General features: G+C 34.4%; 1 protein-coding gene across 2 annotated transcripts; it reads right to left on the minus strand.

Moving 5' to 3' along the window:
- Window positions 1–3,123: 3,123 nt before the first annotated feature.
- Window positions 3,124–9,154, minus strand: LOC107852422 (shaggy-related protein kinase eta). Of its 2 annotated transcripts, none has more exons than XM_047410571.1 (12): window positions 8,890–9,154; window positions 7,592–7,684; window positions 7,121–7,176; window positions 6,765–7,037; window positions 6,618–6,692; window positions 6,480–6,536; window positions 5,390–5,530; window positions 5,227–5,277; window positions 5,056–5,151; window positions 4,885–4,968; window positions 4,590–4,691; window positions 3,124–3,632 (listed from the first exon to the last, which is right to left on the minus strand). In XM_047410571.1, exons 3-12 carry the CDS (start codon window positions 7,166–7,168, stop codon window positions 3,531–3,533), a joined length of 1,029 nt encoding a protein of 342 aa, XP_047266527.1. In that variant the 5' UTR covers window positions 7,169–7,176; window positions 7,592–7,684; window positions 8,890–9,154; the 3' UTR covers window positions 3,124–3,530. The 2 variants fall into 2 exon arrangements, with proteins under 2 accessions (XP_047266527.1, XP_047266526.1); XM_047410570.1 differs by having other exon boundaries at window positions 7,121–7,180; window positions 8,890–9,153.
- Between the last annotated feature and the right edge of the window lie 1,154 nt (window positions 9,155–10,308).

The raw sequence follows: 10,308 nt of genomic DNA on the forward strand, positions 1-10,308 counted from the left end.
AATTAGTTCGGAATAAATCTATAACATCAGTTAAATATGATATAAATTCATTCATGGGATATCAATGTTATACCTCCTACCAAATGATCCCTAAGAAATCATTTGGTTGGAAACAAATTATCCCAAAATAATTAATTTCGAAATTAATTATCCCATCATATATAAGAGATAACTCATCCCATCACGAAAGCTATAAATAGTGGAAGAAATAATTCTTTGACTAACTAATTCCTCTAACCAAATATGAAGTAAAATAAATTATATGTTTTATTTTGGAATTATTGTAACTTATATCTCACACTAAACGACCCCTAAAAGTCTAAATATACATGGTAGGAGTCGATGTGACCTTGTCGTTGATAAAGACTGGTCTAACTATTTTTACGTCTTAAATTTGTGACCTTCAGATTACATGATAACAACTTTACCGATTATTACTCCAAAACACCCCTTATTAACCATCTATATATACCTTGATTAGTATTATGATAAACATTCAGTACCCCTCGAACTATGATCGAAGTTGCTACGACACACTCCAACTTCACATAGTCCTATTACCCCTGAACTCAATTTTAGCACGTTTTTGACATTTTTTTATACTGACGTGACATCTTTATTATATATAAATTGAGCCCACATAAAAAATGTCACGCCAGCTGAAAAAGTTAACAAAAGGTGTCTACAAAAGGGTGACAAAAATATGTTAAAATTGAGTTTAAAAATAGTAAAATTACGTGAAATTGAAGTGTATCGCAGCAAATTTGATCATAATTGAGGGTTACCAGATGATTCACTCATTAGTATTCAAGTTGTCCACATGTCATCCACATTGCCAACTATTAATTAAAAGTACATCTAAACTATCAAAATAAATAGATTATCTAAGAAATAATTAAAGCAATTATTAGGAGACAAATAATATGGTCAATAAGTTAAGATCTAAATTATTCATTAATTAGTACCACATCTCATCTTTGCTTTAAATAGTGATGTGTAGTATAAGCAAGTTGACCTAAGTTATAATTAATCCACAACATTTTTTTTAATCTGAGTACAAAATATCTAAATAGTTATGGATCTCGATTATTTTACTGGATATCTAATATCTTTTCACCAATATTCATATCGCTTAGTAACGAAGATAGAAATGTTATTAAAGAAGTGCAACATTTACTACGTAATGTACTTATATAAAAAAAAAACCTTATATATATAGTGAGATCTCTATTTCGTCCCTCCAGCTCCGCCCGTGAGTAATAATATATCAATACTTTATTTATTTTTTGTAAAGCATCTAGTATCTTCTAAACTATGATCAAATTTGCTACGACACACTCCAATTTTACAGATGTTCTATTACCCTTTGAACTAATTTTTAGCACATTTTGGTCATACTTTTTAATTGATATGACACCTTTTTGTCAACTTTTTTAGCTGACATGACATCATTGACATCGATGCTATTTTATGTAATAAAAGCGTTCCATCAGCATAAAAAGGTGATAAAAATACGCTAAAATTGAGTTTGAAGGATAGTAAAATCCTTGTAAAATTTGAGTATGCCGTAACAATTTTGATCATAGTTCGAGAAATAGTGAATGCTTATCTTCTTTTTTGTATATAACCTTTTTTAGGCAAAGCATGAAGCATGTGGCCAGTTTGTGACAGGGTGTGTTGTAGGTAGGTGATATTTAATAAGAGCAAAAAGATTAATATTTAATGCAAACATACAAATGGTTTATTTCAAATTTGATTGGCATATACATAAAAGAAAAAATAAAATTAAAAGATTTTAAACTTAGAATCATAAATATCTTATAATATTTGTGTGATTATAAAATATTTAGTTTTAAATCGACCAGTTGACATTAATATACCAATAACTCATGTTGGCGTAAACATAATTACTATCGAAAGAATTCAACATCAATCGCGTGTTAAATTAAACAGCTGCTGCCCTTTGAGTTAGCACTTGGTGGTAACCTGCTCGCTATGTATTAATAGCTCGTAAACCATACAAAAGAGGTAAATCCCACCAGACAAACCCCATGCAACGAGCTCATGTCAATCGACAGATCTAGTCTGGATTCGATCTCAGATCTCTCACATGAAAGATCCCACCCCTCAACCACTCAACCATGCCCTTGCGGGCAAAAAATTAAAACTTAATGAGAAAATACTCTTTTTCCACCCTGAACTATACACGAAATTGCTGAGACACACCCGAACTTTAGGAGGATCCTATTACCCCCTCGAACTAATTAAAATTGTATTTTTGGCAACCTTAGTGCTTACATGGCACATACGTGTGCCTACGTGGACCTTCAATGTGTTGATTCACTGATGTGCCACATATGTGCCAGTATGTATCACGTAGGCACTAAGGTTGCCAAAAATACGGTTTTAATTAGTCCAGGGGGTAATAGGACCCTCCTAAAGTTTGAGTTTGTCTCAACAATTTCGTGTACAGTTCATGGTGGAAAAAACATTTTCTCATTTTGTTTTAATTTTTTTCCCGCAAGGGCATGGCTGAGTGATTGGGGGTGGGATCTTTCATGTGAGAGATCTAAGATCGAATCCAGATCAAATTTGCTACGACACACTCTAACTTTACGAGGATCCTATTATCCCCATAAACTAAATTTTAGCGTATTTTCGTCAACCTTTTTAGTTGATGTGGCACATGATAGTCCTTCACGCACCTCAAGTGTTTAACTTCACGTATGGTGTCACGTCAGCATAAAAGAATAACAAAAATACACTAAAATTGAGTTTAGAGGATAATAGAACCCACGTGAAGTTGAATTGTGTCGTAGCAACTTTGACTATAATTCAAAGGGTATTAGATGCTTATCGCAGCCGAAATCAACTTACAGACTAAACCAAACACCATGATTATATAAAGAGAGAGGTATTAATTAACCCCTGAAGTTGTCACGTTTTATTCAGCACCTAAACTATCATTTGTCTTAAATACCCCCGAACTTGTTAATTTAGTAAGTCGCGTGCTCCCTTTGTGGTCCAAAGACCACAACGTGTACGTGGGAAAAGTTGCTTATGTGTTTGTCCACGTGAATAAATATCATCCATTAATGTTAAGCACATACAATAACACCATCATTTCCTTGCAACTCTTTTCTTAAAAGCAACAAAATGTTAGCAACAAGTTCAAAAAATAAACACTAAATACAAACATAAAACACAGATCAAATTTTACATTTCATTTGTCTGATATTGGGAGCTTTCTAATCAATTTACTACTACCAAACATGTACAAAAAGAACATTCCTTTCGCTGGATGGCCACGGTAAGAGAGAGGAGGGGAGAGATATACTCGAAGAGTAGAAAGAAAAAGACGATACCACGACCAAGAATTTAAAATTCACAGCAACCCTTTTACTTTGTCCTCGCGTCGACAAGGAGATGCAGCTTGGCATGGTGGAACATGTTGGGGAGAATGTAAACGCGGATGTCTCGATATATATATGTGTGTGTGTGTGTGATCATCATCGTCAACCAGTATATTTTCATGTCATGTCATCGCGGGTTGTGAAAAGATGTAGTCCCATTTGCTTTTTTATGTGATCTGGTATCAACCTGTTAATGAGGTCTGGAGAGGCAATAGCCAACTGAAACCATAAAATAACGCTCGATTAGTAGACGAGCTACTTCAAAGCATCTAGTACGCCCCTGAACTATAGCCAAATTTGCTACGACACACTCTAACTTCATGGGGGTCCTATTACGCCCCTGAACTCACTCAATTTTAGCGTATTTTTGTCACCCTTTTGTGCTAATGTGACACCTTTTGTCAACTTTTTTGGCTGACATGACACCTTTGATGTGGGCCCCATTTTATGTAAAAAAGTGGCCACGTCAGCACAAAAGGGTGACAAAAATACGCTAAAATTGAGTTAGGGGGGTAATAGGACTCCTATGAAATTGAAGTGTGTCGTAGCAACTTTGGCCATAGTTCGAGGGGGGTATTGGATGTTTATCTTGATAGTTTAGTAAAACTGTCTCTACAATTGGTTTAAATATCTTCTATTTTCAGCCAAGAGTCTATCGGAAACAACCTCTCGACTATGCAAAGGTAGGAGTAAGGACTGCGTACATCTTATCCTCTCTACCGCGCAAAGGTAGTGTAATCCCACAAGTGGAATTTGGGGAGGGTAGTGTGTACGGAGACCTATGTTGCTCGGACTCTGCAAAAATGTCAACGCACGTGTGTCAAATTCTCCAAAAATAGAGTATTTTTGGAGAATCCAACACGAGTACAGTATCGAAAGTGAAGAGTCCACGCAACTTAGACGGAGACCATACCCTACCTTGGGAGGTAGAGAGGTTGTTTCCTGTAGACCATTGGCTCAAGAAGATAATATGATTGACGAAACCAACGCGAAATACTAAACGAAACATGACGATCGAATCATTCTAATATGTTTCATGAATCTTTCCTATACACATCAATAGTCCTAATCAACATACGATGAATATTGGTGGATCATATATTTCGTTATAGTTCTACGATTCAGAATATCTTAGTGTAACTAGTAATCTAGAATGACCGTGAGGGGAAGACATACCTCCTGCTTAAAATTGAAAAGAGGCGGCAACGGCCGGCCATTGGGAAGTCGAGCATTGGGTTCCCGAAGCTCATCGAAGAAAGGATGTGCACATGCTTCAAGCTGCAGAATGAAAAGTAGAACACCGACTCGTTAGAATTTAGGTTCTCGTCATCCAATAAAGAGTGATTTAGAAACATGGAATCGTTTAACTAGACCCCAAATGAAAAGTAGGCAAACACGCTCGACACAATCAAGGACAGTTGCGTAATGAATAAAACTCACGTTAGATAAAGGATGACTAGATCAAACTTACTGCATTGCAACGAAGACTAGGCGAGTACTGCAATAGACGTGAAGCAAGGTCTATAGCTTCGGGTGGCATCCGTTTGTGGAATACCTGAGACCACGGGTGAGGGCAATATAGCGAGTCAGCAGCCGAGAAATTACGTGCAAGCTCAGAAACAGCAATATAATAACCGTATACCTTATGCCAAGGGTGTGCTTTGATTTGTGGAAATCGAAAATCAGTGTAATTTGGATTCATACAACGAATTTCCTCCCTCGTTGGTGTTCCAAGTACCTGGAAGATGAAGCGAATGAACAACAATTGCACAGAAAACATTTGCATCAAAATTTAGAATTATTCAAGCTGTACCTTGATTATCTCAACAAGCTGATCGACAGCATTTTCGCCTGGAAATAATGGCTAAAACAAGTATTGCGAAATTAGTCAAAATTTTTTCTAATGCAGGATTATGGCGTACGAAATAACTCACAAATTACTTTAGCAACGTAAAAAAACCAAGATGTTTACAAACCTGGCCGAGGAGAAGCTCTGCAAGGACACAGCCAGCAGACCAGATATCAATCGAGGTCGTATATTCTGTTGCACCGAATATGAGTTCAGGTGCCCGATAAAACCGTGAACAGATGTATGAGATGTTTGCTTCACCTTTAACCTGATGAACGTTATACTCAGTACGTCACAAGTATACAAACCTTAATCTGAAAATGTACCAACTCAGTACGTCACAAGTATATCACTATGTCCGATATTCTTTGTTTAGAATAAAACTGAGTAGCAGCTTGGTTCAACGACAAACTTCAATTAACTCATTCTTAAACAGAGTAAACGGAAGATGGAATGACAGAAAAGAGCAATAAATAAACCAAGACATGGATGTAGAGAACTTCGTTCTCAATGACAACAATTTGGTTAACAGGATCTCTGCCCAAGAGAGTTACCACGACAGGCGATAGTTCAAACAAGAAGTTTGCGAACTTCATATAGTATATACTGTTTAACGACATTTGACGAGTAAGAATTTTCAACAAGAATCTCTTTCTACTCAACAAAAATGTGTAAGAAAGTGATATCGGTCCAAACACATCTGAACTACCACTTTGTTAGACTTCGTAGGTTAGAAATAAGAGATAATGGTCAAAACCACACCTGAACTATCACTCTTTCCTAAGTTTCACCTAAGGGGGCGTGTCGGATCCTCCAAAAATAGTGTATTTTTGAAGGATCCGACGAGTGCGGCAACGATTTTTGGAAATCTAGTTCGAGCAACTTAGAGTTTCACACCCCAACTATCAGTTGTACCCTTTTCCTTTTCCTATCTGAACTATCACCAGATGTTCCGTTTTCCTACCTGAAGTATCAACATCTATGTATTAAAACACACCTTGTTGAGTAGATGGTGATCGTTCGGGTAGGAAAGTGATAGTTCAGTTGTGTTTTTACCATTAATAACTCGAGAAATAATACTAGGTTAGAGTAACCGATACTAAACATAAATAATGTCAGCGGTCCTCTTTATGAGGCAAGGATTACTACAGGAAAAGGAATCTTAGGAAGGTACATGTGACTAGATACGTAAATGCACTCTTATGATTAAGACTTACCAGAACTTTTGCACTTCCGAAATCACAAATTTTTACTTGGTGGGTAACAGGGTCTACCTGTCGAAGCCAAATGAATGATATCAAAACATGAAAGGCCGCAATATACTAGCCGAAATAGCAATGTTGAAGACACATTACCAAAATATTCTGAGGTTTCAAATCTCTGTGGCAAACGCTGGCAACAGTGTGCATGTACGCCAGCCCCCTAAATACCTGAACAAGTCTCCGTTTAATATAGCTCGTGATTACGAAGAATAGTGTGGCTCAAGAAGGTGCGTCACTTACTTGATACGTGTAAAGCTTAACATAGATGAGTGGCATTCTTTGGTTCACATTGCTGTAATGCTTCAACATCCGATACATAGTCTCCGGAACATATTCCATGACCAAATTGAGAAAAAGCTCGTTTTTACTAGTAGTTGAATAGAAGCAATGCTTTAAAGAAACAACATTCGGGTTATCCATAGTCCGCATCAACTGCAGTTCACGATTTTTGTATCTACGATCTTGTAAAACCTTCTTTATCGCAACCGTCTCCCCATTTTCCAGGCATTTTGCCTACACAAGACAAGTACCAGTTGACCTCAAGTTAGTAAACAATGCAGCAACTAGTGAAACAAACGAGATTTGTGCTCACTTGCCTGAAAAACAACTCCGAATGATCCAGTCCCCACAACACGTTCAGCCATGTAACTGACTGTCTACACCAAATTATTCACGAAGCCAAATACATTTTCAATAAGAAATAAATTAGAGTAAAACATCTAGTACCTCCCTGAACTATGACCAGATTTGCTAAGACACACTCCAACTTCACAGGGGGTAATAGTTACCCTCTGAACTAAATTTTAGCGTATTTTTGTCAACCTTTTTAGCTGACGCGGCCCCCTTGACGCGGCCCCCATTTTTATGTAATAAAGGTGCCACTCAGCACAAAAGGGTGACAAAAATACGCTAAAATTGAGTTCAGTTGGAATGTGTCGTAGCAACTATGGACATAATTCGGAGGGATACTGGATGCTTATTCCAATAAATTACTCTCGAATTCAGCACTCAATAGGAGCTAAACTCGATAACAAACGTTCATGAATCCACAAAGACAACATTGTTACCTGCTTTGGCTCGCCATTTTTTCCTCCAATGGTAGTCGAAATTATATGACCAGTGACGGCACCATTCACATCCATAACAGGAGCAGACATCTCCTACAATCCACACGAAACATAGATCTCATACAAGCAATTTCTAAAACCTTCTACAACATTATCGTACTAAAAATACATACCACTAAAAACAACAAAAAATATCATTGTGGAAGCATAAGCCACGCAAACTTAACAATCCCAATTTGAAGAACGTCATATGAAGAAATATGAAAACTGCTAGGAGAAACGTTTGTGTAACTAGATATACTTAAATAAACCAAATCTTAAATTTAAGAAACAACAACCCAAATATTCACACTAAAAGTTTCCAAAAAATGAAACTAGCAGAAAGAAAACCAACATAACAAGCAAAGTTATAAACTCTTTGTACATAAAAAATAAATACACATAAAGCAAAAAGGCATTTAAACTCAGATTAGTAGTGAAATTTGATCTAAAGGACAACAACACAAATATTCCCCTAACTAGAAATAACCAACTTAACAAGTAAAGTTATGAACTTTTTGTAATTTGTACATTAAAACATGATCTACAGAAACAATTTATCCAAGAAAAACAACCTTAAATTCTCCAAAATTCAAGAAAACAACTTAAACAAGTACATTTATGAACTTTTGTACATAAAAAAAGAACCCCACAAAGCAAAAATGGTATTTAAACTCAGATTAGTAATGAAACATGATCTACAGAAGCAATATATCCAAGAAACAACCTAAAATTCTCCAATAATTCAAGAAAACAACTTAAACAAGTATGAACTTTTTGTACATAAAAAAAATACCCAACAAAGCAAAAATGGTATGTAAACTCATATTAGAATAATGATATATGATCTAAAGAAGCAATATACAACCTGAAATTCTCCAAAAATTAAAGAAAACAACCAAACAAATAAATTTATGAGCTTTTTGTACATAGAAAAAAACACCCAACAAAGCAAATTGGTATTTAAACTCAGATTAGTAATGATATATGATCTAAAGAAGCAGTATATCCAAGAAACAACAACCTGAAATTCTCCAAAAATTCAAGAAAACAACTTAAACAATTATGAACTTGTTGTACATAAAAAAAATACCCAACAAAGCAAATTGGTATGTAAACTCATATTAGTATAATGATATATGATCTAAAGAAGCAATATACAACCTTAAATTCTCCAAAAATTCAAGAAAACAAAGTAAACAAGTACATTTATAAACTTTTTTATAAATAAAAAAATACCCACAAAGTAAAAGAGTTACCTTATCATCAGCCATAATTTTCCAGCTCCAAATGCAAGAAAAAAAATTTAAAAAACAAAAAAATAAAAACAAGAAAATGGAAGGAAGAAAGAAGGAAAAATGAGAAGAAGGATGATTTTTTTCTTCAGTCTACTCTATAATTAACTTTATGATTCAAAGCTCATAATTATCAGTTGAATTAAGAGAGAGAGAGAAAGAGAAGAGAGAGGGGACCCCATTAGCTTGAAAAACGGCATCCCATGTGAATACAGCTCTTTTCTCTACTGGTCTTTTTCTTCTTTCTTTTCTCACGGAGAATTTGGCTATTATAGCCTTTTAAGTTTTCAATTAACAAAATGAATTATTTTTATTTTTTTATTTGTTAAATTAATAATGAATTTATCTATATATAGATAATCGATTTATTTATATATTTGTCAGATAAATAATAAATCTATTGAATTGATAATCGACCAATCTATATATCTGTCTAAAAAAATGAGTCATCTCCCTAAATAAAAAAACTTATGATCCGTTTAATTAAAAAATATACTTAAAAAGTCTATTTAACAAAGAGTCCCTTTTTCTCACTGTCTTTTTTTCTTCCGAAAACCATAAATTCCTGATAGTTTGAAGTTTAATTACATAATTTTTTGTCATTTTACATAATTATTATAAATCTTGATTTTGAGTTCGCGAAGATACATGATTAGCTTGCGATACATTTAACAAAATACATTTTTTCTTTATAAAGATACATAATTAGTTTTCGATACATGTTTTCCAACGAAAATACATTTTTTTATTTGTGAAGATGCATAATTCGATCTCGATACATTTTTCAGATTTTGGATCTATTGAGATACATAATTAGCTCCCGATACATCTAACGAAAATATATATTTTTCTTTGTTAAGATACATAATTAGTTTTCGATACATTTTTCGATTTTGGATCTGTCGAGATACATAATTAGCTCCTGATACACCAAACAAAAATATTTTTTTCTTTATAAAAATACATAATTAGCATCTGAGAAATTTTTTCAATTTTGAATCTTTCGAAATAGAAAATTAGCTTTTGATATATCTAATGAAGATACATAATTAGTTGAAATTTTTGTATGTAATTACTTTGGAAGGATGAAAATTTTGTGTTAAATATTGTGAGGTAAGGTATATGTTTATGTTATTTTTTCTCTTTCTTTTTGTCTAGTAGATGTTCATTTAGGCCCCTTGAGGTTTAGGTAATTACAAAATAATTTTCTACACCCAAACAATTATTGATATGATTATTTTGCCGTACTCCTTATATTAATTGACGTTTAGAGTAATGTTATAACACCCCGCAAAAATCATCCATGCATTAGCTCGTGGTAATATGCTCTTAGAGTTAAATGACTAGAATTGTGTCAAAGAAACTTAGTCTCATTTTTGACTT

The sequence above is a fragment of the Capsicum annuum genome, chromosome 4 (genome assembly GCF_002878395.1).
Source record: "Capsicum annuum cultivar UCD-10X-F1 chromosome 4, UCD10Xv1.1, whole genome shotgun sequence".
Lineage (NCBI taxonomy): Eukaryota > Viridiplantae > Streptophyta > Magnoliopsida > Solanales > Solanaceae > Capsicum > Capsicum annuum.

Coding starts and splice junctions, on each gene's coding strand:
- LOC107852422 (XM_047410570.1), bottom strand. Junction 6,537..6,617: donor TGAAACCTCAGAATATTTTG/GTAATGTGTCTT, acceptor TGGCTTCGACAG/GTAGACCCTGTTACCCACCA. Junction 5,152..5,226: donor AGCTTGTTGAGATAATCAAG/GTACAGCTTGAA, acceptor TTCATCTTCCAG/GTACTTGGAACACCAACGAG.